The 27,891-nt window shown below is 41.5% G+C and overlaps 3 protein-coding genes across 5 annotated transcripts in view; 2 read left to right on the top strand and 1 right to left on the bottom strand.

The window, feature by feature from the left end:
• Positions 1-6,276, top strand: part of kirrel1b (kirre like nephrin family adhesion molecule 1b) — a 72,666-nt gene extending 66,390 nt beyond the window's left edge. For all 3 annotated transcript variants that reach the window (XM_041949102.1, XM_041949101.1, XM_041949100.1), the window contains one exon: positions 127-6,276. In XM_041949102.1, the coding sequence (XP_041805036.1) occupies positions 127-738 (612 nt within the window). In that variant the 3' untranslated portion in view covers positions 739-6,276. The remainder of the gene's footprint in view (positions 1-126) is intronic.
• Positions 6,277-12,022: 5,746 nt separating this feature from the next.
• On the top strand, positions 12,023-14,532 carry LOC121615452 (SLAM family member 9-like). The gene is made up of 4 exons (XM_041949810.1): positions 12,023-12,135; positions 12,537-12,845; positions 12,931-13,206; positions 13,661-14,532. The coding sequence occupies exons 1-4, from the start codon at positions 12,087-12,089 to the stop codon at positions 13,792-13,794; spliced, it is 768 nt and encodes a 255-aa protein (XP_041805744.1). The 5' UTR covers positions 12,023-12,086; the 3' UTR covers positions 13,795-14,532.
• A 108-nt stretch (positions 14,533-14,640) lies between these two features.
• LOC121615132 (SLAM family member 9-like) lies at positions 14,641-20,970 on the bottom strand. The gene is made up of 6 exons (XM_041949326.1): positions 20,894-20,970; positions 18,363-18,671; positions 18,002-18,277; positions 17,342-17,443; positions 16,722-16,756; positions 14,641-15,818 (listed from the first exon to the last, which is right to left on the bottom strand). The coding sequence occupies exons 1-6, from the start codon at positions 20,955-20,957 to the stop codon at positions 15,642-15,644; spliced, it is 963 nt and encodes a 320-aa protein (XP_041805260.1). The 5' UTR covers positions 20,958-20,970; the 3' UTR covers positions 14,641-15,641.
• Positions 20,971-27,891: the final 6,921 nt, after the last annotated feature.

Below are 27,891 nucleotides of genomic sequence, written 5' to 3'. Positions count from 1 at the left end.
TTTGCATCCATCTTGCTAAGCTAACTGAAGCACAGAAGAAGTTTATGTGTTTTAGCCGCGTAGCCCAATGTTGCTGCTTCTTATATGCAGTTCTGAAAGACTAATATTCTCCCCCTCTGATCACAGGATCCTACCAATGGCTACTACAATGTCCGAGCCACCACCCATGATGAGGCGCGCCCCCAGTCCCGTGCCATCCACTACCAGGGAGAGTTTCGCTCCCCCAACCCAAACAGCGGACCAGCCGGTGCCACGTCCAGTGGACCCTCAGCTGCCGCCAGTGGTGCCGTTCCTCCTAGCACAGTGCCAGGCTCAAGGGCAGGCTGCTACGACCCCCGCCCCCCTTCCAGGATGTCCCACGCCACCTACGCCCAGTTCAACACCTTCTCCAGGGCGGCGCAGAGCCAGCAAGCACCTCCCAATCCAGCTCTTCAATCGCCCGGAGATTACCCCGGAGACTGCGGCCTGCTGGACAACACAACCCAGCTGGCTTATGACAACTACGGATACCCCTCCCAGTATCCCAGCTACCGCATGGGTTTTGCTCCACCCATAGAAGAAGGGCCAGCCTATGAGATGTACCCAACAGGACAAGGGACCGGGCCGGGGCCAGGGCCGGGCCAACAGAGTCCTGAAACCGGGCTGGGACAGTATGGGAGCTCGACTCGCTTCTCGTACTCGTCCCCGCCCTCTGACTATTCCCAAAGACACACGCAGCGGATGCAGACTCATGTTTGAGAAACACATACACACTCTCTGACTTGCTTTTTGCAGCAGTACTTATTACACACACACAACAAAAACATTCATAAATGAAAAAAAAAAAATCATAAACAAACCAGCTTTTTGTTTCCATAGCATCCAGCGCATGGAATTTGGTTCATTTTCTGAACCAATGAAACACTCCGACAAGGCACAGTAGTTAGCAGCATCGCGTATAATACAATTAGCAGCAATACATACAACACATGCAAAGCCACACTCACACACATTTGCGCAGACGTTCTGTTGCGTGCAGTGTTTATGCTCCAACAAAAGCAACAGCGAGAGCCACAATCAACGAGAAAAAAAAGAGAAGAAGAGCACTTTGAAGACAAGAAGAAGAAGAGCGACAGGAGCTGAAGGAGAAGCAGAGGGACATTTTTCTTCCAGCAGTCCTCGTCTTGCTCTTGGATCTTCTCCCTGCACCGCGGTTTCCTCCCACCTCATCTCTGTAAATAAGCGCAAATGGAGATTTGGGTCATTTTAAAGATATTTCCTTGTACAAACCTATACAGTGTGATGCAGTACAGTGACCTACAGCAAACCTCCCTGAAATCAACACATTTTGCATTTTCTGACTGTCACATATTGCAAAAAAAACACACACACACACACACACACACACACATTTTTAAAGACTCATTTGTTTCGATGTATTGCAGCAACGGGGCAGCTTGGACTATAATTATATTTGGCACTTTTCGATCCCTTTTCCTCGCTAAAACCTGCCCAGTGGCCATTGCTTACATGATACCTTGATTTAAATGGGACAGAGCTTCTTAAAGTGGTACAGTTAGTGACCAGAGTGCCAATGCTTACGTGCCAACACACTCAAACTATGGAGGTGTGTCTTCTTTTGCAAAGAGCGGACAATAATCACTGGACACCGAGGTTTTGTACATGCCACATCTGAGGGGAAAGGAAAGGAGTGGTAGCAAGCGTCTCTATATGCTCATTCTCCTCATCTCGCATTTTCTATCGTCATACATTTCCACACTTAAACATTTCGTTCGGGGTCAATGCTGTATACAGTATTAGTGAAACGAGGTGTGACGGGAGCGCTTTTTCATCCGATGAATCTCTGCAATTTGTACAAAAAGATACCTCCCCTACCCTCAAGTGTCAAAAAGTATTCGTTTCTCTCACTTGCACAGTAGGATAGTTTTTTTTCCATATTTATACCGAAATGTATGAAAAAAAATGGCATTCAGAAACATTTTATAGTATTTTTATAAGGAGATGTGGACCAAAGGTTCAGCGTTTTGGGTGAAACTCACTTTTTAATGTGTATGTGACGACGTGATCCTTATTGGAGACGCTTTGAGTTTCTTTAAAAAGCAATGGGTGGTGTTTTTAAAGCGGCTGTTGTAGACTTAAATTAGAAACCTTGAGGAGCGTCTTTCCAACACGATAAATATCCAGCAAAATGACACCTGCTTGGTGGATGTCTCTGCTCGGTGTGAAACGCTTGCTCTGACTTCCGGTCTTGTGACCGGACTGCCTTTTTTCAAACGTCGACGACATTCAAAACGATGGATGGAGAACATGCAGCTGCTCACTTTGAGCTGTGGCTGTGAACTTTGTAAGCAACGAGAAGGTTCAAGTGTAGTCTAACATATCAAAATGAAGGTACAGATGGTTCTATCTAGCTCATATGGTACTTTGTACATTTATATGAAAGTGTGCTGGCTCGTTCACGGCAACAGAAGATTTGGTGGTGTTTTACATCTGAGATTTTTCCATTATATTGTGTCCGCTTTGGTACATGTGATTGGCCTTTAACTACACATGTTCATAATTCAATCAGTGTTTGAAATGTTGCCATTCTACTCTAACCTCTACTGATACAGCTACTGTACAAGTCTCATGTTTTAATGAATCTCCGCTGCCCCAATACCAAATTTATTTTTTTTTTCCACCAAGCAAGAAAATCTAGTTTGTCTGTTTTGTCTCTGCATGAGGTAGGATCGTGCAACGTCTGCAGCTGTTGGAAAAGCTCTCGTTTTTCTAGCAGTTTAGTAGTTTCGCTCATTTATTGACACCAACTAAGTGTGAATTCATACTATGATCAGCTTACAGAAGGCTCACATAAGCAGTGAGCGTTGTACCTGTTTACTGGAGCCGTTTGAACCATCAAATGAAATGTTCCTTTCTTGCCTGATATTAAAATCTTGATGAGTTAAGCAGATATTTTAAAAAAAGAGCCTTTCACTTGTTGTAGAAGGTTCATGTTTGCATACTTTGTTAGTAAGGCAGGATTGGATTGCACTCCTCATGCCATCGCACAACTTCACCTTTTACGGTGACAATCATGTGTTGACTCCACGGCAGCGGCATCAATATCGATGACGTACTGAGCTTGAAATTATATGGTTCACTAATGCAGCATTTTCATTTTTTGGGGGGACATTAAATGTGACTTTTTTTAAATCTCGTGTTGGCAACCAGCAGGAATTGCCTCAACATTTTACTTCTACCTTTTCTTGGGGGCACAGATGCTTTATGGGAAAGTCAAACTGAAGAGGGATTTTATGCAACAAAGATTCACTCACTTCCATCTCTGCCATACATTTCCGAGCAGTTAAAATTGATAGCGGATGAGACGGTGCTTTACAAAAGACCAGAGGCTGCAAGTGAAGCCAGAAATCTCACCACCTCTCGAGGTAATCATTGAGTCTTTATACTTATCAGCCACCCTATCAGCACCTCACAGATACAGTATATTATGGTAATTTTGTGCTAAGGGGCAGTAAAAATTGTATTTATTGCCCCTATTTTGAATAAACACTTTCAGAAAGGAAACCGCAGCCACGCCATTTCTGATTAGAATATCAGATGGAACCTTGTAGCTCCAAGGTCGCTATATAAACCATTTCAGTAGTTATAGAGAGAAGAACGGCAGATGGAGCACCCTTTTAAATTTATATGGTTATCACAGCCTTGGTACTGCATACTATTACCTCTTTACAACCTTTTTACAGAGTTGTAGCCGTGCAGTATTTTGCATCTGACTTGAAATGTCGTTATGACCTTGTGTAGAATGAGTAAATTTGACACGGAGGCGGTACTGAGGCCAACAAATACACGGCCATGCCATCCAGGTACTTACCTCTTAACTATTTACAGTCTGTTGACAGTGGGGACACATAAATATGTAAAAGACACCGTTGATGCCAAAAATGCAAAACAGATGTTTAGCTTTGGTTCAGCAATGAAAAAATATGCGGTTTAGAAGGAAATCTGGATGTGTTTACTCCACTAGGTTGTTATTTCATGTCTTTTTCCTTCTTTTCCATGCGTACCTCTCTGATACTACACTTTACTCTCCCCCCTGTGTCATATCAATAACCACCAGCCGGCTTCCAGAGTTAGAGGTCGAAACTGTCTTTTTACAAAAGGAAAAAACTCATCACAGCGTAACAAACCTTTCTCTCATAGCTTTCCTCCAAATGTTCTTCAAGATGATAACATGTGGAGTAAGTATAGCAATCTAGCTTGCATTAATGTGTGTATGTTGGGGGGGTTGGGAGTCTGTTCTTAGAGAATATATAGCTTCATGAGCTCATGACATCATCCTCAGTGTTCATTTGTTTCCTGTTTCTTTCTATAAAGAATAAGTATTTTAAATCTTGTTTTCTTGGTATTGCGTTGTGGTGTTGAATCACCAGTGGAAGAAATGACTGTGGTCAAAAGAGTGTTTAAACTTTTATATACAGTATTTTACTTTATTTTGTACGCGTCGGCTAGAGGGGCTCTGATTAGTCAACCCGGCGAAAAAGAGAGAGAGGGGATGTGTGTGTCTGTGGCCAAAACGACTGCTCAGCCAGGCCACAAATAGCCAAAACTGTGTCTCAACTAGGCCAACCCAGGCTAGAACCAGGCCAGGCCCACAGCTAACTGCTCTGTTCCATGCTGTGCTGTGCTGCGCCATCCCTGGCCAAGACTGACTGAAGCGGCTGGGTGTCCATTTTTACCTTTTGGAGTCATCAGTGAGTGCCAAAAGACTGTGCAAAAAAGAGAAAAAGAAAAACAACAACAACAACTGAGCAGACAAACAAATGCAGCAGCCTTTTGTGTTCATGTGCTTATTGGTGACAGTGTGTGTGAGTGTGTGTGTGTGTCTCCATGCGTGCACATGTATTGTACGTATCCATCTGTGGACATGCATGCGAGTGTGTGTGTGTGTGTGTGTTGGCAGCCTGTAACAGCAGTGTGTTTTCGCACCATTATAAATGTGCTGGGACCACTGGACCGTAGAAATTAGGGTTTGACTGATTGTTTTGGGCAAATATCTGATTGATCAGCTGGTAATGGTGTCACCTGCTGGTATGATGGAGGTTCCTCCTGACCACAGATTCATTTACACCGTCTGAAAAACCTACATTGAAATTTAATTTCCTTTACAGATTGTATTCATCATCATTTTTGTGAAAATATTATTAATTAGTAGGTATTATTATACCTAGTTGATTTTTATGATATCATACCCAAATTTTGGTGCTCTTTTGATATCAAAAGACCCATTTAATGTATATGCATTCTGTAGTTGCTTCTCTACATATTAGCTTGCAGTGTTAGTGGCGGGGTCCGCCTTTTCCACACAGGATTTAAATTGTGCATCCACCCACAAAGAAAGACAAACACACATTTTACTTAAAGCGGAAAACAACATTGGGTGAGCACAGCACTCTATTCAGTCTGATTATCAGGCGACACAAGTTTCTCTTTGTCTTTCGCTTTTCCGACCACAGCGTCTTTGCTGCCCCTAGTGGTGGACGAACATGTTATTTTAAACAAGACCCTTGGAGCTGTATTATCAAAACGCACAGCAGTGACTCCACCAGGACTAAAATCTGAACGATTATAACTTTAAACATCCTTCAAGAGCTGCAGAAACAGAATCGCACCTATGTTTTTACTGTCGCTTTAAAGGTGTTTCCACCCTGCAAAAGGACTCAGCTGCAAATGTTATATGTTTGCTTTTGGAGTAAAAAAAAGTAAGTTTTGAAGGAGCTAAATGTTCATCATTATCAGTCAAACCCTATAGAATAAAGCAGCCGGTAAGATGGCGTGAAGGAGACATTGCGTGGCCTTAGGACACGAGGAAGGAGCTCTCTCAGTCGGCTGAATGAGGATTAATTGCCGTTCAGCTTGGTATTAAGCATGTGAAGACAATGATGAGTGCAGCGAGAAGGGTTCCATATTGCACTTGAAAATGTTTGAAGTGGAGGTGTGCATGTGGGCGAGAGAGGAGCAGCGTGGGTGTTCAAATGAGCATATCTTCTCCATACTCCAAGTCTTTATTTTTACCCCTACATATTGTTCACACCTGTATTATTGTTCATGTTGGGTTCGAGTACATGTTTATCTCTTTTATTCTAGAAAAAAAAACTGTACAAAACATACAAGATATTATTCAAATTCTCCTTTATTTTCACGTTTCTCTCTTTTGTTTCTTTCAAATTGTATGTAATTATTTTTCCACAGTATTACAGAAAATAAAATAAGACACGGCTTTCATAAGAACAGACTCTTTCATGATGTTGGCATCTGTTTTAAAGAGTTCGCTGTCGTAGGTATTTAGTATTTTTACTATGAACGACTGCGTCCAATCAGTCCTTCTGAGAGTTTCTCACGTCATGTGCAGCACTCTCTCCTCCCTCCTGCCCTCATGCCTCGTCTCCTCACCATTGTTCCAGTGTTAAGTTCCTGTCTCTCTGCACTCTTCTCACTCCTTTTCACAAACAATGTTCTCTTGGTATCATCTGAACATCTTTGCTTTCACCTTACTCCTCCACTCTTCTCCTCCTGCTCCCTTCTCTCTTTTGCTATTCCCTCGAACCATCTCCTCCCTTCACCTCTTCTCTCTCCTCTCCAACCTTTTCCTTTCTTTTGCCTCTCCTCTTCTCCCATTTCTTATCTTTGGCATGCATTCAGGTCTCCTTCCCAGTCCTTCTCTTACATCTACAACCTTCCTCCTTCTCTTCCTCTCCTCCTCTCCACAGTTTCTCCTCTTCTACATTCAGTTTTTCCTCTGTCATTGCCTCATCTTGTTGGTCCTCCTCTCTTTTCACCTCTTTTCCCTGCCTTTCCTATTTCCTTATGTCTGTTCTCCTCCTCTTCTTCTCTCCTCTTTGTCTTTCACTTGTTCTCAGCCTGTCTCTTCTTCTCTTCTCACCTCTTGTCTCACCTTCGCTCCCTCTTCTCCTCCTATCCTTCCCCGTCCTCCTTTCCTCTTCTCTGTTGTCCTCTCATCATTTCTCCTTTTCTCTTCCCTCTTCCTCCTTCACCTTTTCAAACTGTCTTGTCTCTCCTCTTCTCTTGCCTCTTCTTCTCCTCAGTAATCCTTTTCATCCCCCATCCCTCTGCTCTCCTCCTCCAGCTGTATGTCCTCAGTCCTTCTCTCACCTCCTCTACCGTCTCTTCTTCTCTCCTCCTCTCCTTACTTCTCATTTCACTGTTCCTCTGTTCTTCACCTCTTGTTACTGTCCTCCTCTCACCTCTCCAACCTTCCACTGCTCTCCTCTCCTCTCCCATTTCATCTCCTCAGTCCTCCTTCTTTCTAGTGTCTATACCCTCTTCTCGCCTCATCATTTCAGTCCTCCCCTCCTCCTTCGCTCTTCTAATATCATTTGACTCCTTCCCTCCCCTCATGCTGTCTCACATCACTACAATTTTTTCTCCTCTCTTCCTCTGTTGTCTTTCCTCCCTCTTCTCATCTCCTCTCCTCTTCCTCCTCTCTCCCATTTCACCTCAGTCATCCTCTCGCCCCTCTTTTTTCACATTTTGCACCTCTTCAGTTCTCCGCTTCTCAGCCCTTCTCTCCTCCCCGCCACCTTTTCCTCACCCATCTTCGTCCCAAAACTTCTCCTCACTCCTCTCGCCTTTCACCGTTTCTCTCCTCTGTCCTCCTCTCCTCTCCTCCTCTCCTCCCTTGTGAATGACAGTAAAAAATGAGGGTGGAGAAGAGGAGAAAGCGAGAGAGAAATAACAGATACAGCAGAAAAAAGAAAGACAAGGACAGAAGACAGACAGGAAGCATTACAGCCTCCCCTCCTCATCTTTACTTCGTGTGTAATAGTGATTATCGTCTCCTCTCTCCCCCTGAGGAATAATGTCTGGAATAACCTTCAGCGCTGCACCCCCGACTCCGGCGGACCCCCCCACTCCTTCACCACCACTTCCATTTTATCCCCTTGTTCACATTTGAAGCGGTCGTTGTATGGATTATGGCCCCTCTCATACTTGGCACTGCACTCAGTGCCTGAGATATATTATCATATTAGTGGAGAATGATGTAATGCATTTCAAGACATTTGTCCTTCGCACACCCTCTGTCCCTCCGCAGATGATGTCACTGGCTTTGTATCTTGGAGGCAGAGAAGTTGTCAAGTGGTTCGTGGGGTTTTTCTGCTTGATGCTGTCGCCATCTTGTGCTTGGAAAAAGGTACTGCGCAACGAGCAGCGAGGAGAGGGAGGGAAGGGAGTGCGTGAGGATGTGGGCAATTATTTATGACTGAAGCAGAGGATAATGTGACTCGTAAGAGATGTCCTTGGTGTAACTGTACTGACGTGGTCTGTTGGGTCAGGGACAGAAGACGAGAGACAGACACTTTGGGTATGACTCGATTGCAAATCAGGGCTTGACCGACATGCTTTTGTCGAGTTTGTTGCCAAGGACAGGATTTTTGGATGAAAGTTGTTGATAGATGATGCTTCATGGCAATAATCAATATCTTTTAACGTCACAATTTTCACAAATAGAATGTATTTTAGCACAACTTTTAAGATACATTGTAAACAGTCATAGTTTTATACATAGCTGCAATGAATATAAGAACAAGAAAGCCAATAAGAATATTCAGGCCAAATTATGTGTAACATGATCAACATATCACATTAGAAACAGTTTGAGCTCTAACGTTTCATAGAAAACTCCTGTGTTCATTGTTTATGTCATTATTTAACTTCCTTTAATCATGTAGTTTAAGACAATATGCATAGTCAGACAACCACAAAAAGCAGCATAATTAACCCCAAAAAAGTTACTGGAGTCATAGAAGTCATCAGAGAGTAAAGCTTCAAAATCTCCAAGGAGAATGAAAGAATCTATCTCGAGGGCAGTCAATGAATATTTGATCAAACATGCCAGCATCACATCACAAGGACTTACACTGCAAGCAACATGCTGGTCTACTTCAACATTTAATGTATGCATACTGATAGATAAATATCTGGCACGTCATTCAGTTTTTCACTAAAAGGACAGAATAAAAATAAAAGTGTGAAAATGTAGGGCGTTTCAGATGGATCCCTGAATTACACATAAATAATTATTTATGAAGTGCGATAACAGGTAAAGTTTGCCCACATGAGGGCATAATGTTAATTCTGAATCCTCTGAAAATGATCAAAAACAGCAACTTATTAATGCCATGTTTCTCCCATTCTCTATAGGGTTAGGGTTAGGGTTTTCTAACATCTGCTCTGTGGTTTACATTCAGTCATTTAGGAATATATCACATGCTAGTGCAAAGCTGAAGTGGTGATGGTCTTGAAACTGGATCTGATGACCTTGTTTTCTGTTTTAGGGCTGAAAATCCAAAGCAAAGTTCGAGGTCCAGCCTCACTTCTACACAGGGCCCCAAGATCAGGTGAGAAAGACAGCGTGGCCGTAGCCATGGCAATCTCAGGGGGAACAACTCTGCTAATCCTAATTAGTAATACTGCAGTTTTCTGCTGTTTACTCATTAAACACAGATCAGATTTCTCAGCTCACTCTTATTAATGTGAGTGGATGAAGGTGCACGCAAAGAGCAAAAACAATCCAATTTCACTTCAGTGAGCTTGTTAAACTTTTATGTACATTGTTCTGCTATCATCTACGTAAGGCAGAAGCAAATCACAAATACATCTATTTTAAAAAGCAACACTGAGACCTTCTCTGACCTCCTCCCACTTATCACCCACCCAAAAGCTCCTCCACGAATGCTTGTCCATGCTAGATTTAAAGGTCAACCTCAAACTCTGACATACCTCAAGTCCTACACAAGTCCAATTAACACCGACCTTTTAATATGCATCCACAAATATATATATATATATATATATATTTCGTCCTTTAGTTTGATAAATAGAAATAATTTCCTGACACTAATCAAGGTAAACTGTAATTGTGCTGCTGCCTGTCACTGAAAACCTGTTGTAACACATCAGTTTTGAATTTCTGAGCGTCTTTAAGCAAATCTACAGTAACTGACATGAATAAATAAAGCGGAGAAGAATGAGGATTTCTGGCTTTAAACTGATCTCTCTCTTGTGAAAGTCGACGCGCACAATTTATAATGCAAATGTATTCAGACTTTGATCCGAGTTGCATCCTTCCTCTATTTGAAAATGGATTATTTGAGTCATGGTCTGGAAATCCCTGGCTGATCAGTGAAAACTGTTGGCGGATTATTCCTCCTCAGTGTTAATGCTGCTAAAGCCTCTTCCTTCACAAAGAGTTTATGGATGCAGAGATGCATCTGATGAGGCTATGAACAGACATATCTGTGAACCGCTGGTATTCTGTTGGAAGAAACTGTGCTGCAGTTCCTACCTGGAGTGAAGCAAATACAGATTTGATCTTCAGATCAATGGGTTTGAGGTCTCTGGATTGCAGATTGGGAAACATTATGAGTGACTTGTATGTCATCAAAATGCAGATGATGCATCTGTCATTGTTTGACAGATTTGTCTTCTGACTGTAAACCAGAATGAAATGATTCACGCTGGGATCCTCAAAAAGAAAACCTCCTCACACTGTAAACACAGTCAGATGTTGGGATATGCCAGAGACCAGACACTGGAAAAAAATATCATACTATTACCAGCGCTTCCCACTTCCCTTTTTTCTTTCAGCTGTTGCTGAAAACCTCCAGCAAACCAGCAGCAGATGATCACAGTGTTGTTGAAGGCAAACAGTGAACAAGGAGTTGTATGTAGCTTGTAGTTTTTTAGCCACGCCAGTGCTGTGGCTAAAAAACTATATGCTCATGTGTATTTTTATTATACATCATTGGTGCAATGCAGAGTGCTTAAAAGATCAAGTCAAATTGAATAAAATAAATGGCTTGCATCAAGACGGACTTTGGTTTTACTTTGCAAATGTAGGTTTTCTGGTCACTTTCTTTCTGTTACTTGCACAAAATGACCATTGCATGAAGACGCTTTTGCAGGTTCCTTTTTCTGTGGCACACAATGTCTGTTTTCAGTAGGAACATTTAACTTTAATTTGTCAGAGAGAGGGGAACATGCAAGAGGTGTAAATATAGAGTTACAGCAGAGGAAGTGGTTATCATGCAAGCACAGGGAGCCAGCAAGATAAGCTCTCAGTGTTAAAGTGAAGCAAAAACCTGATCTGACACAACAAACAGCCTCAGTGCAAACAGTATTTTATAGTTTTTATCTAGTGTTCTGATGAAACTGTAAACCATCCTTTTTTACTTTACTAAAACTGATTAAATTTATCTTTAAACTAAATGTAAAAACAATAGAGAACTTTAGTGTATAACAAATGTAATTTAAGTATAGTAAACTCATTACAAGTACTCTTTTATTTTTGTGTGTATGTATTTTATATATACATATACTAATTCTGCAGTACTTACAGTACTTTAAAAAACTTTATTGTAAGTGTATTATAAATTGTACTTTTAAAAAAGTGTACTAAATTACAAATACTTTTAATAGTTATAACGTGCCTTGTGAAAAATGTACTTATTTGCACGTCATGGTTACTTAAAGTGCACTTTAATTTCACATCATTTAAATATACTTCCAACACATTGGTGATATGATACAATAGTACTGCAAGTGTGTTTTGACTGCTCTTGACTCGTGATTTTCACTGGTATTTTCCAAGTTGTATTCAAGGACGAGTTGAGTACACTTAAGTACACTGGAATGCAACAAAAACACCACAAAGTGTCCTCAGTACATTCTTCAAAAAGTAAGATTTAAGTACAATATTTTTTTCACCTGGGTGATGCAACACGCAAAACTACATCCACTTAAGTCAATAAATAGTGCATAAATATATTGCTAATATTCATTAAAAAGCCTGCAGGATTAGCTGAAACAGATAATAACAGTCTCTTTAACGCCAGATCTCCACGAAGCTGAAAGAGAAACTTTCAGAATAAATGTGGCAACATTCTGAAGGTTTATGTGGTTTTGACAGAAAAAACACATCATGACTTTAACCCTGCGATGCGTCTGCTACAGCTAAACAGAACGCACACATCACTGAAGTCAGGCAGAGCAACTGGACAAGAACTCTAATGTCTATCTGTGTCATACTGGGACTGCTGGTCTGCATCCAGGCACCAGGTGAGATAAGAACCCTGTAAATGTTATAAATGGTACAACAGGTGGAGCAATGATGTGTGAGCAGGCCTCTTTATCGTGTCATGAACTGAGTTACTTCAGATCCAGATCAGTCAGAGATTCATGAGCCTTCCTTTGTATGTAGAACCATGCAAAACACTTAACCAAGTGATCATATGTGTAAGAAGAGGGACTGGTTTGAGAGGACAGAAATGGAGTAAAGTGATATTATTACAGTATGTATGTCATGATTCTTTATGTAAGTCCAAAAGTGCGTTGTAATATAGTATAGGTGACATCACTGTGGGCCTGAAGGGGTTCTGTCGAGTTTGTAGTCAGTACTGACTGAGTCACAACATACTACATATGATTTGCATTGTTGTATGTGTCTCTTGTTTTTACAGGGTCCAGTGCTGTGACTCCTGTGTTTGTGCAGAAGGGAAAGGATGTGCTTCTGAATGCCAGGACAGCTGAGGATTTTGAGGAAGATGCCATTGTCATGTGGAACTTTGCTACAAATGATGTTGTTTTGGTAAGATTTATACCTGAGAAAGAGCCAATAATCCCTCCTCTTTACACTGGAAGGATCGAGTTTTCTGTGAAAAATTACTCCCTGAATCTGAAGAATCTACAAGAGGCAGATGAAGGAGTTTATACTGCACAAGTGGTAGGGAAACGAACCGTTCTCACTAAATACAACATCAGCATTCAAGGTGGGTTTGTTAACATTTCAGACATTAATACAGAGCTACTGCTGCCATGTTTCTAAGGCGTTCCACACAAACTTTCCCCCCTCAGATCCAGTGTCTCCAGTGAACCTGACAGTGTCCAAAACCTCAGACTCCTGCAACCTCTCGGTGACCTGCAGGACACTGGACTCTCACATCAACAGCACTTTTAGATGTGACGCCAAAACCTGCAGCGGGGAGGGAGGAGAGCGATCAGAGGTCTCAACCTCTGGTGCTTCTCTCCGCGTCTACCTGGTGAACGACTTGATCTTCTGTAACCACAGCAACCAGGTCAGCTGGACCGAGGACTCTGCAACGATTGAACGTTTCTGCCCCAGACGTGCTGGTAAGACTGAAAGACAAACAACCTGCTGAGAGTAACGCAGTTTGGAGTTAGGTTAAACTTTAAGCTTTTTTTTTTTTTTACTGTTTTTAATGTTTTGAACATGACTAAACCACCTTGTAGTGCTGCAGGGATGAGATACAAATTCACTTAGAAAGTACAGAAATGTGATTTAAAGGAGCAATAAATGACAATAATAATTCAATAAATCAGTTAAATGATTACCTGACGCTTTTCTTTGTGCCAACTTTTGCATAGAAAGTGCTATTTGTCTCTCTTGCTGTGGTATTAAGTTCAGAACATGTAGATCCAGAGCCCTTGAACGTGACTGTTTTAAATAGCAAAAGACAATGCATCATCATAAAACTGCCATCATGCTGTTTCTTGGTGCTCGATGCATGTCGACAGTCAGTATGGACAGTTCTGTACTGGAACAAGCTGTTTTGTTGTGCTCCAGGTTCAGAGGGGGTCCCTGCTGGTATCTCTGTGTGCCTGGTGAAGACAGTCGTGTTCTCCGTCGGCCTGATCATCATGGTGTCCGCCGTCATCAGTGTTCAAATGATGGAGAAGAAGACTAAGAAGCAAAAGTGAACAAATATACCCATTCTTTACCGACCAGTTTTGCATGTTGTGTATCGCACATTCTTTACTTAAAGTTTCTCTGCTGAGTCTGTAGTGTGTATATATGAGTGAGTCTCTGTTGTGTTGGTGCTGTGGACGTGCGAGCCTGCAGGGGCGGCGTGCTCATTTCTGCGGATGATTTCAATGCTATTCCGCTGACATTTGGTGACTGCCACACCACGAAATGTTGACAGAGGCAGCAGAAGACTGCAAGCCAGCAAACATGCATTTAACCAATGCGGGATTTAAAACATGGAATGGATTTAACACTTTTCTGAGGCTTCAAAGATACGATTACAATACATTTTGGCAAGTAACACTTAAAAGACAGATTACCTTTGTTTCTTTACTGAACTACTTTATAAATAAAATGAGTGTAAAGAGATGACCATATTAGATAACACTGAAGGATATCCATTTTTTATAATCAAGACTATAGAAGAACTTACAAGAAATAGCCTTCAATACACTATATGCAACAATGCATGTTGTCATATTTACAAATTCTCAAAGAGATTGCATATATGTATGTTTTGTAAATCACACTGATAATTCCTCATATTTGTTTAAGCATGTTTTTAATGTTCACACAAACTAAGCAAAGCAGTTTCTGGCACATGGGCCATCATTGGATTCTTAAAAGCCATCCTACTCATCCTTTTTTTCCACTCTGGTACTGCTGAACTGCATTTCCTTGTACTCTGCGCAATGACAATAAAGTTGGATGTAATTTAAATAGTCTAATGTAATATTGTCAGTTTTTCAGCAAAGGATCGATCAGAGCGACTGTTAGAAGAAACACACTGGACGCACAACAAAATCTGAATGTTTAATGACACTTTGCACAGCGGATAACATTCACGAGTTGAATGAACTTGAATGTTGAACACTTTCATTTTTCTGAAGTTTTTTAGGTCATGCTGAAAGCTGGATCAACGGTGGTCACTGCAGCGAGGTTTCTGTGTGTGTTATGATGGTTACAGCTCTTCAACACTGCGGTAAAAGTGTAAGCTTTCAAGCTTTTGGACAAGTGAGATAAAGGCTAAACTCCAGGTTCCCAAGCTGAGGCTCCCTCTCTGGCTCTGTATTGCACCTTTTAGTCTTAAAATGTAGCTGCCGACTGACTTTGTACATGACGGTTGAATCTATATTCAGTGTCATAACAGGCGTTTTTTCAACATAGAACTAACATGATGCTACAACACATTGTTACATAAGGCTCATTTAGCTAATCCTCCAGGGATGTTCTAGGAATGGAGTCTCATGTTAATGCTATAAAAAAAAAACTCTCTTTTTAAAATATAGAAAACATTCAAGTAACCTTCCCAGAGCATTCTGGGAACATAAAAAAAAACATTAGTCGTACATCAGAAAAACTTGCCGTTTTAACATCTTAGAAAACAATACCAGTAACCTTCCTGAATGCCCCTCCCTGCAGCTGGACCTGACATATTGGAAAAACCTTTGTGTTCTGTCTGCAGGTCTGACACATATCTTAATTAATCACTAATTCAATGCACCACCAGGCAAGTGACACAAATCAAACACACCCGAGATGCTGTATGAGCAACAGTTGCATGCTGGCCTGGCTAAATGCTTATTGCCAAAATACTCTACATTTGCTTCCCTCAGTGAGAGTTTTCTGCCACAGCGGGGACTGCAGAGCCTCTTCAGCTCGAAATGTTTGAAAGGCAGGCAGAGAGGACTGAGAATGGTCAAACAATACAAACATTTAACTTACTGTGCATTTAAATTCAAATGCGAACTGGAAATTGCTGCTAGTACACAAAGCCGATTACAATTCCTGATGAGTAGTCTCAGGACCTGGCAGGCTTTTCTACCTGAGCATACAGGCTCTCCGGCTGAGCGTAACCGCTACTCTTAGTTGACCCCACAGATCCAGAGTGAGGCCCCACCAAGCAGTAGGTGGATGTCGGAGATAAACCCGACGGATCATTTGTTTGACTCTCCACAGGTTGGGATGTAGCTCTCCTCTGGAAAACAAGTCACACACATTTTGAGCAAAGATTATTTACTTTTTTTAACTTTATTTATTTACTTTACACGTTTCTCATTCCTAACCTATTCAGTCATTCAGATGTGAGCATGTGTTGGAATTAGCTTTTAGCCACATAGCTTAGGTTACCTGAACAGAAGCAAACACAAGAAAATACATGACCACATGTAAATTACTATTATCTCTTTAGACACCACTACAGTGGCGTGCACAGGGGGGGCGACCCCCCCCCCCCTCGTGGCCCAATTGTTGAAAAACGCGTGCTAAAGTGCCACCTGGGAGCCCAAACTCGCATTAAAGTGCCCTCTTGGGAGCCAAAACACGTGTTGAAGTGCCCTTTTGGACGCCAAAACGCGTGCTCAAGTGAAGTCCTTTTCGCCCCTGCCCTTCAAAAAGTCTGTGCACGCAACTGCACCACTATGTGATTGGTAATTGATTGAAGAGTTTCAAGAACCCCTTTTTCATGTGTGTTTCATGCTGTTGGAGCTGGAACACAGATTTGGTATTTGCGTTATGTACAATATTCTCAGAAACTGACTTTTTGTTTCTAACAGTGCCTCAAAATGATGGAAAAACTATAATAAAACACAAGCCAACAACACATAAGCAGCCAGCAGGTTTGGACTTATTGATCGCGGTGCATCCTCAAATTCACATTTAACCATTGATGTGTGCCTGTGGCAGGTAAGAGCAAGCAGCAGAGTGAGGAGTCACAGTAGATAGACCGCCCCGTCAGGAAAATGTGTTGTGGTTCTTATGCATGCCTGTTTCCTCAGATCCAGTCTCAGCTGTTAAATGGCTCAAAATCTGAAATTGTTCTGTTCCTTGGTTCGTTTGGCCAGTCTGAGAGACTGATGTTTAAAAAAACTTTAGCACTCACCTGTGTAACTTCATATTCTGCCTTCTCTCTTTTATCTGCAGGTCAGTCACAAAAAATACATGTTGCTTTAATTTGCACTTCATTTTCACTTGGAAATGATCTTATCTCTAAGCAAAAATTTGACTTGAAGGAAGTGATTTTCCTGCTGGTTATTTATGGGTATTTATGTGTCCATGAGCTTTTTGACCAATGAGATGATAATTATCAATTAAAGGTGTAAGGAATTAGCAGACTTACAATCATTATTTTTGGACACACAGCATCAATGAATGAACTATGTTTTGTTTGTTTTTTTAATCTTGTTTTACTACAATGATAAATCTGTTCTGGTAATAAAATAATTTGAAAGATGCAATAGTCACATGAAAAGTCTACAAGCATAGCATAAGGCTTTAAGTTACAAAGATATAACACTGACTATGGTAAAGAATGAACAGTTGTGGATTCCCATCTACATTGTATACTGTATGATTGTTAATTACATAATTATTGTAACTGCACTGCCTAATGCACAAAGGGGACTTAAACAGATGATGAACTTTGCTGGAACACTGAATTTCCATGTACAGTAAACAGATTTTTTTTTGCAATTCTGTGTTAAAATGCATACTTGGACTTACTTTTTTCTCTCTGTACAACAAAAACAGCTCCAGCAATTATGATGACAATGAAAGTTATGGAGGCGACAGTCACAGGGACAGTAATGTTGTTGACTTGTTTATCTGTAGTTGTAAAGAAAAGCAAGAGATTAAAAAAATTGTGTCTGGTTTAAGTCAATCATGCAAGCAACATTATTGAAAGTGTGCTACTGTAGCATCACATCTATCCAGGCTGTGCTTTTGAAAGACCGCAGTTTTAAGTATACAAATTTCTTGGTAAAGGACCAACTGATCTGTATTAAGAAATAATGTAATAATAATACTTGTATGCTTAATGAAACGATCCATTTAAACTGGCTTTAAATTGATTTTTAATCCCTCCCCGACACACACAAATTCAAAGCAGTTTATAGTAAAAAAGTCTTGAGATGACGACAAAAATTGTTTTACACTGAAAAAGGTGCTTTAAAATGCTCAACTCACTGTGATTGAACTCAATTAATGAGGTCATTTCTGCTACTAGAGCAGTTGTTCCTTGAGAAGTGCTACAATCAAATAGCCTACACACCCCGAAAGCACAATGAATTTACTTTATCACAAATTATTTATCCAGTCATGTTTTATCCAGGCTACAATCCAAACTGCGTTACTCTCAGCAGGTTGTTTGTCTTTCAGTCTTACCAGCACGTCCGGGGCAGAAACGTTCAATCGTTGCAGAGTCCTTGGTCCAGCTGACCTGGTTGCTGTGGTTACAGAAGATCAAGTCGTTCACCAGGTAGACGCGGAGAGAAGCACCAGAGGTTGAGACCTCTGATCGCTCTCCCCCCTCCCCGCTGCAGGTTTTGGCGTCACATCTAAAAGTGCTGTTGATGTGAGAGTCCAGTGTCCTGCAGGTCACCGAGAGGTTGCAGGAGTCTGAGGTTTTGGACACTGTCAGGTTCACTGGAGACACTGGATCTGAGGGGGGAAAGTTTGTGTGGAACGCCTTAGAAACATGGCAGCAGTAGCTCTGTATTAATGTCTGAAATGTTAACAAACCCACCTTGAATGCTGATGTTGTATTTAGTGAGAACGGTTCGTTTCCCTACCACTTGTGCAGTATAAACTCCTTCGTCTGCCTCTTGTAGATTCTTCAGATTCAGGGAGTAATTTTTCACAGAAAACTCGATCCTTCCAGTGTAAAGAGGAGGGATTATTGGCTCTTTCTCAGGTATAAATCTTACCAAAACAACATCATTTGTAGCAAAGTTCCATATGACAATGGCATCTTCCTCGAAATCATCAGCTATCCTGGCATTCAGAAGCACATCCTCTCCCTTCTGCACAAACACAGGAGTCACAGCACTGGACCCTGTCAAACCATATAATAAGAAATATACATGGTTATATATGATTAATGACTGTTGCTCCACACATTGGATCAACTCAAAATTATGAAGTACCTTCATCTTATCATGTTTTATCAAGGGCTGGAAAAGACTTTTCAACATTGCAGAGTCTTTCTGGTCTTTAATTCACTGTGCTGCTCACAGGTAGCTTCCATCACTTCCTTCTCACTCCTACTTTTTTCTCCAAGTAAGAAAATAGATAAATTTCAACAATTAAATATTGTTTTATTCATATTGTGCCTGTTTCAATATGCAGATCTCGGCTTTCCCATCGCTGTCGCTCCTCTGCCATCATAATTCTCATTATTATTCACTATTTGTATTCAGTGTGCTTAATACACAGTTGTTTGTTGAGTGTAATTTATTTTATTTCGGATGGGAGCCTTTGTTCTTTGTTCCTGCAGTTCTGGGAGGCTGACGTGGGATTGTTCGAATTTAATTTTGTGTTTTGTTTTGATAAGAGATTAGCCTATAATTTATAGCACAGACAAAACAATCAATGCAGCTACTGAAAGGACAGAACTGGCATTGTTTTGAGCCACTTTCTTACACTCCTTGTCTCCAATCTTAATTTTAGTGTCCCCCACACATCTGAAAAAATCTGATCGTCTGCGTAAAGTTTGGGCTCCAGTTTCAATACCAGGGCACAGGGGGGTTGCAATAATGATCAGCAAAATACAGATGGTTTATGAGACTTTAGTTCCCATCCTGTTAGTGGATGAAAACACTCTGGGATCTTGACTTTGCCATCAGACTTTTGGCCTCCTTCTAAACCTCAAAACGCACCAACTGATCACTCAAGCTCTAAACTTATGCTCCTACCAAAATGTCCAAATCCTTTTCAATGTTTCTGAAAGAGAATGGAAATATAGACCCACGGAGGCTTTCAAACCCAAGCTCTGAACTTTTATCCCCAGCAGTCTATATATCCAGCTATCAAGCTATATATCTTTATATTGAGGCCTTTGACAATAATTATCCCTTCTAACTGTGTGTCATATCCACTGAGGTGGTCTATCGGCGTGTTCACAACTTCATTGGCTATTTGAAGCATCAGTCATCTTCAAAATTGGCTGTGATTGGCTCGATCGTCACATGTGACAAGAAAAGGAGGATCTCCATTCAACTCAGACTGTTATGGGCTCATTTGATTGTAAGATCAAACTGGTGTCATGAAATGATGTTACGTGCTCAGCACCCTGACCCGTCCCTGCCAGACCAAAACCAACCACTCAGACCCTCGTCTGGATCCTGTCTGTCTGGACTCCTCGTGGAGACCTTGCATCATCCTACCCCACCCTTGGACCTCATCTGCATCTGTTCTGTCTGCTAACCCCCATGGCTCGGATCAGGAGCCTTTGGGATTGTGCACCACTGAATTCTGTTCAACTCCCTGTTGATTCGCTTGCTGAACATTTAGTAAAACTTGACGTACTTTTGTCTTGTGTCTACTCTGTCAGAGTCTGTTCAAACCCTTTTGAAACATAACAAGGAAGGAGCGCTACAGCAGGTCCTTCTTTGGGCAACAGCCGTCAGATTATTCAACTCTGGCATTGTGTAATGCAGCACTGTGTCCACACACATTGTGTTTTTTGAACAACCGTTGTTTAACATCCTTTTGTCTCATACATGCTATACCTTGTGCAATATTACATTATTTTCTTTTCTTTAAGTACTACACCTAATATATTTTTATTTTTTTCTGCAATGCATATATATATATCACTGTACTTAACTTGTCCATACCAACCATTGCAATTTTTTTTCAAATCCTTGTGCCATTTCTCAATATTTTCCATCAGCAATATATTTTTTTATGTGATTTCTTTGTTGTAAGCACTTTGAGCTGCAATGTTGAAGTGAAAGGTGCGACAGTGAGGTGTTATTATCATCAATCCCACATACGCTTGTACATTTTTATTATAATACTGTTGTCAGGATAATTAATGCTTTGATGTATGTCACTTTTCTCCATTTCTTTAACTCTGCTATTCTTCTCTGTTTGGTCAAATGTTTATCGTTATACTGAACTGAAGCGCTTCATATCACAACTGTATACGAATCGCTTGTCTTTCTTCCTCTTTTGCAGTCATCCATTTCATTTCATTTATAGCTTATGTTTTACTTTGATGTTTTAGTGCTAAGATACAGCATATCGTAAAAATAAAAGAAGGCTTGTTTTTACCTTGAATTCGACAGAAAAACGCCAGGAAAAGAGCACATGCGAGCAAAACAAGTTCCATTTTCATACACAAAGTTTGAGGAAGTGAAAAAAAGACAGTGAGAGAGACAGAGAGAGAGAGAGAGGGGGGGGGGAGTCACTTCTTTGTGGTGTGCACACTCATGAGTAATGCTCCTCGATGAAAAACCCCTTACCATTGCAGTAAAAATTAGCCAAAAAACCATTTGGAGTACACGCGCAGTTTTAGGTCTCTTTTTAAAGGCAACACTCTGAACTTGACCCCCAGCAGCATTGGCTGTGAGTGGCTCAATCTTCATATAGTGCTGCTGCTGTTAGAGTGTCGCTGTTGAAAAGCAGCTGGGACTGGACGTCTTTCGCTCTTTTTTTAGCGGATAAATCTGTTAAACCACCAAACATTTTTATCCTGACAGGCCAAAACCAGTGAGCACAACAAAACCATGATCACCCAGACACATTTTCATTTTGGGTCTGTGTAACCGTTTACATCCACAAAATCATCTGGGTCTGAACTGCAGCAGCAGTTACTTTCAGAGCTGAAAGGGGGGGGGGGGGGCAGTATTTCAAACAACTCCAGCGGAAATGGGTCAAACTAACGCACAACAAGGTTTAAGCTGGTAAACACTTAAACTATATACACACACATACGTACACAAGAGTGATCAGGCTTTTGCTATGAGAGCCCCCCTGTGCAACTCTCTGCCCACTGAATCAGACACTTCAGCTCAAATCTTGCACATAAAGACTTGAGATATTGTACCTGCAAGTTCCAGATGATTATTTTTGTTTGAATACAGGACTCTTTGCTCTTTCATATTTATTGCGTGCGAGGGGAGCTTCTCGCTCCGTCTCTCCTCCACGTGGACGAGCCCTCAGCTGGGAGCTCGCTGTAGAAACTCCTCCGGTTTACACCCATCAGAAACTCTTTTTTTTGTTTTCATACACCACAGACAAACACAGATACTACTGGCTTTGGGTTATTATTGCCATTAAGGTTATGATAATACTGATATATAATTGATAATATTATTCAATGATTATTAAATTTATTTTATTTCGATGCTCCTTTTAAATCGCTTCCCAAAGCTTTTCTATCAGTGGAAGCCTTTGGAAATGTTTGATATATATTTAGGGACACGGGGCAACGTCCCGAGTCACTGGCTCCTACAGCTATTTCATAGCTGCAGGAGCCAGTGACTCGGGGCGTAGCCCCGAGTCACTTATTACTATCCCGCGCGTTTCTTCTTCTTCTTCTTCTTATTAGGGACACGGGGCAACGTCCCGAGTCACTGGCTCCTACAGCTATTTCATAGCTGCAGGAGCCAGTGACTCGGGGCGTAGCCCCGAGTCACTTATTACTATCCCGCGCGTTTCTTCTTCTTCTTCTTCTTATTATTTTTCATCTTCCTCCAAGTTTTCGTCCTCAAACTCGCCCCGCAGCTTTGAGAAAACCCTCGCAAATTATATATCAAAACGTGCGTATTGTTCGGGATCGGTGTGCTATTACTTTTCTCAAATTTATCGCAGTTTTTCGCGTCGTAAGACGCGAAAAACTGCGATAAATTTCCCATAAGAAATGAATGGGACCGGTGAAAAAAACAAGATTGAAATTGGAGTTTTTCAAACATCTGTAGCTCAGGCATACATTCACCGAGAGACTTCATTTCAACTTTAAAATGTAGACCCAAGTCTGGTCTATTGGTGTGTTCATCCACATTTTGATTGGTCCTATAGTTTTTGATCAGTCACTGTTCAATGACAGTGATCGTTTGGCGGGAAATTTTGAGATTATAATGGGTGTGTATTGCGCGGAATGTTCGTGCTAGAGTGCGTGCTAGAGTGGCACAGAGTCTAAAAACGATCTGAAAATCTTCTCTTTTTCTCGTCGCTACGGCCACAAATTACACTCTACACGCATAATTTTGGGATCAGTTTGTAGACAAACTTGTCCTCTTTAGTGTGATGTCCTCGAAAAAGCCGAGAGACTTACTGAATTTAAATAGTGAGACGTTTTGTGCAGCCAGCGCCCTCCTGTTCTCCCATTAAGTCCCATGTTAAAATTCAGAGCTGTTTTGTGAGCAAAGCAGAAATGCCTCCTGTCTTTAGATCGCCATAAAACGAAAAGTTGTTGTGTCAGGAATAAAACGAGATGATGGTCGGACTCAGGAAGTTCTCGGGAGTCCGATGATCTATAGTACACTCTGATACGAGGTACGGTTCTCTCACCAGAGGATTTAGTTCAGGAGGTTCGCCGAACCCAAATCTCACTGCATACAATACAAACTCCTGTTCTCTGAGTGGCAGAGTCTTTTTAAGTCGACCATTTTGTCATTTTTCTAAAGAATATCTGGACATAAAACACACGTACATCTGGCCTAGACTTGTCCGCATCTCACAGTGTAATCGGTTTTTTGATAGCAGCTACGGTTTTGACACAATCGCAAGTTGTTCGGAAGAAACCGACAGCGAAAAAGCCGCTTTTCAAGGGAAGAGTTTAACAGGTGCAACTGTCATTTACACACACACCGGTCAATAACCCACGCACACACATCTGCAGGACAACCAGCCTGAGAGTGATTATCTTAACGAGCTCAGTCAAAACAAGGGCATTGTTTGAAAACAATCTCCGTCCAACAAACAGTTAAACTCAGCTTCAGAAAGCAGTTTCGCAAAAAGGTTGAGACAGTAGTCACACAAACACACACACAAAAAGGGCTAACCAACAGCTAAAAAGTGATTAAAAACAAGCACGTCAAAACTGAACAGGAACAGGTAAAAAGTGGGAGAGGTAGAGAGGTAATTATCAGCAGGTGGGGCAGAAGTTACACACGCACACAAACAAACACACACACACACACACATTCAGACACACATATACCAGACACATCTCCATGTAGGAGCTGGTTGGGCTGCTTGTGTAGTTCAAGCAGACACACACACACAAACAGACGAAGACACACACATACGCAGTCACACACAACGACAGATACATAAACACACACACACAGACAAATGCATAATGAAAACCCCATCCCCCCGCCCCCTTGTTAACGCCGTTAGCTCTGTTAGCTCTGTTAGCACAGTTAGCTCTGTTAGCGCTAGCACCGTTCGCTATATTCGCACCTTTAGCTGTTAGCTCAGTTAGTGTTAGCTCTGTTAGCTCTGTTAGCATTAGCTCCATTCATGTTTATTGATTCAGTTCATTAATTCATGTTAACAGAGACATGAAGCAGAGGAGAGAAGCAGACACAGACAGCTGAGGTGATCAACAGAGACAGACAAGGAGAAAGCCACAGAAACAGACGAAGACACACACATACGCAGTCACACACAACGACAGATACATAAACACACACACACAGACAAATGCATAATGAAAACCCCCTCCCCCCGCCCCCTTGTTAACGCCGCTAGCTCTATTAGCTCTGTTAGCACAGTTAGCTCTGGTTGCGTTAGCGCCGTTAGCTCTATTCGCACCGTTAGCTGTTCGCTCCATTAGTGTTAGCTCTGTTAGCTCCGTTAGCATTAGCTCCATTCATGTTTATTGATTCAGTTCATTAATTCATGTTAACAGAGACATGAAGCAGAGGAGAGAAGCAGACACAGACAGCTGAGGTGATCAACAGAGACAGACAAGGAGAAAGCCACAGAAACACAGCTGAGAGCAATTCATTAATCAGGGACTGACTGCCTCTGATATCTGCCGTTTTCTCACATTGCAGCCTTTTTCAATTGTCCGCTGCTTCGCCATAGTTTCTCCTAGAGACTTCATTCAAACTTTAAAACGTAGATAATTTTGTCGGCTCCAAATGACCCTCGGCACATTTTGATATCTCTTACGGTTTTCGAGCTATGACCATCGAAGGCCGACGTAAGACGCGAACAACTGCGATAAATTTCCCATAAGAAATGAATGGGGAAATTTCCTCAAATTTCAGCCTTTTTCAATTGTCCGCTGCTCGGCCATACTTTGTCCTAGAGACTTCATTCAAACTTTAAAACGTAGATAATTTTGTCGGCTCGAACACACCCCGTGTCCCTTTCAAAATTTCCCAGGGGGAATTTTCTAGTTATTTTTCATCTTCCTCCAAGTTTTCGTCCTCAAACTCGCCCCGCAGCTTTGAGAAAACCCTCGCAAATTATATATCAAAACGTGCGTATTGTTCGGGATCGGTGTGCTATTACTTTTCTCAAATTTATCGCAGTTTTTCGCGTCGTAAGACGCGAAAAACTGCGATAAATTTCCCATAAGAAATGAATGGGACCGGTGAAAAAAACAAGATTGAAATTGGAGTTTTTCAAACATCTGTAGCTCAGGCATACATTCACCGAGAGACTTCATTTCAACTTTAAAATGTAGACCCAAGTCTGGTCTATTGGTGTGTTCATCCACATTTTGATTGGTCCTATAGTTTTTGATCAGTCACTGTTCAATGACAGTGATCGTTTGGCGGGAAATTTTGAGATTATAATGGGTGTGTATTGCGCGGAATGTTCGTGCTAGAGTGCGTGCTAGAGTGGCACAGAGTCTAAAAACGATCTGAAAATCTTCTCTTTTTCTCGTCGCTACGGCCACAAATTACACTCTACACGCATAATTTTGGGATCAGTTTGTAGACAAACTTGTCCTCTTTCGTGTGATGTCCTCGAAAAAGCCGAGAGACTTACTGAATTTAAATAGTGAGACGTTTTGTGCAGCCAGCGCCCTCCTGTTCTCCCATTAAGTCCCATGTTAAAATTCAGAGCTGTTTTGTGAGCAAAGCAGAAATGCCTCCTGTCTTTAGATCGCCATAAAACGAAAAGTTGTTGTGTCAGGAATAAAACGAGATGATGGTCGGACTCAGGAAGTTCTCGGGAGTCCGATGATCTATAGTACACTCTGATACGAGGTACGGTTCTCTCACCAGAGGATTTAGTTCAGGAGGTTCGCCGAACCCAAATCTCACTGCATACAATACAAACTCCTGTTCTCTGAGTGGCAGAGTCTTTTTAAGTCGACCATTTTGTCATTTTTCTAAAGAATATCTGGACATAAAACACACGTACATCTGGCCTAGACTTGTCCGCATCTCACAGTGTAATCGGTTTTTTGATAGCAGCTACGGTTTTGACACAATCGCAAGTTGTTCGGAAGAAACCGACAGCGAAAAAGCCGCTTTTCAAGGGAAGAGTTTAACAGGTGCAACTGTCATTTACACACACACCGGTCAATAACCCACGCACACACATCTGCAGGACAACCAGCCTGAGAGTGATTATCTTAACGAGCTCAGTCAAAACAAGGGCATTGTTTGAAAACAATCTCCGTCCAACAAACAGTTAAACTCAGCTTCAGAAAGCAGTTTCGCAAAAAGGTTGAGACAGTAGTCACACAAACACACACACAAAAAGGGCTAACCAACAGCTAAAAAGTGATTAAAAACAAGCACGTCAAAACTGAACAGGAACAGGTAAAAAGTGGGAGAGGTAGAGAGGTAATTATCAGCAGGTGGGGCAGAAGTTACACACGCACACAAACAAACACACACACACACACACATTCAGACACACATATACCAGACACATCTCCATGTAGGAGCTGGTTGGGCTGCTTGTGTAGTTCAAGCAGACACACACACACAAACAGACGAAGACACACACATACGCAGTCACACACAACGACAGATACATAAACACACACACACAGACAAATGCATAATGAAAACCCCATCCCCCCGCCCCCTTGTTAACGCCGTTAGCTCTGTTAGCTCTGTTAGCACAGTTAGCTCTGTTAGCGCTAGCACCGTTCGCTATATTCGCACCTTTAGCTGTTAGCTCAGTTAGTGTTAGCTCTGTTAGCTCTGTTAGCATTAGCTCCATTCATGTTTATTGATTCAGTTCATTAATTCATGTTAACAGAGACATGAAGCAGAGGAGAGAAGCAGACACAGACAGCTGAGGTGATCAACAGAGACAGACAAGGAGAAAGCCACAGAAACAGACGAAGACACACACATACGCAGTCACACACAACGACAGATACATAAACACACACACACAGACAAATGCATAATGAAAACCCCATCCCCCCGCCCCCTTGTTAACGCCGCTAGCTCTATTAGCTCTGTTAGCACAGTTAGCTCTGGTTGCGTTAGCGCCGTTAGCTCTATTCGCACCGTTAGCTGTTCGCTCCATTAGTGTTAGCTCTGTTAGCTCCGTTAGCATTAGCTCCATTCATGTTTATTGATTCAGTTCATTAATTCATGTTAACAGAGACATGAAGCAGAGGAGAGAAGCAGACACAGACAGCTGAGGTGATCAACAGAGACAGACAAGGAGAAAGCCACAGAAACACAGCTGAGAGCAATTCATTAATCAGGGACTGACTGCCTCTGATATCTGCCGTTTTCTCACATTGCAGCCTTTTTCAATTGTCCGCTGCTTCGCCATAGTTTCTCCTAGAGACTTCATTCAAACTTTAAAACGTAGATAATTTTGTCGGCTCCAAATGACCCTCGGCACATTTTGATATCTCTTACGGTTTTCGAGCTATGACCATCGAAGGCCGACGTAAGACGCGAACAACTGCGATAAATTTCCCATAAGAAATGAATGGGGAAATTTCCTCAAATTTCAGCCTTTTTCAATTGTCCGCTGCTCGGCCATACTTTGTCCTAGAGACTTCATTCAAACTTTAAAACGTAGATAATTTTGTCGGCTCGAACACACCCCGTGTCCCTTTCAAAATTTCCCAGGGGGAATTTTCTAGTTTATTCTTACTGTTTTCATTCATTTCATCTTATTCAGTTCATTGTATTGTCTTTACTCCCTCTGTGCTCATGCCCTTGGCCTGTTTCTCATTTTATCTGCTTTATTTTAGGTTTTGTTTTTTTCTTTTGTAGAGCACCTTGTAAAATTGCTAGAAAAAGTGCTATATATATAAAATGTATTAATATTATTATTATGAATACACATGCAGTAAATGTAACACAAACTTACATGGA

This window comes from Chelmon rostratus, chromosome 12, assembly GCF_017976325.1.
Source record: "Chelmon rostratus isolate fCheRos1 chromosome 12, fCheRos1.pri, whole genome shotgun sequence".
NCBI lineage: Eukaryota > Metazoa > Chordata > Actinopteri > Chaetodontiformes > Chaetodontidae > Chelmon > Chelmon rostratus.
The sequence above is the reverse complement of the archived record's forward strand: the minus strand, read 5'-3'. Positions and strand labels throughout refer to the sequence as shown.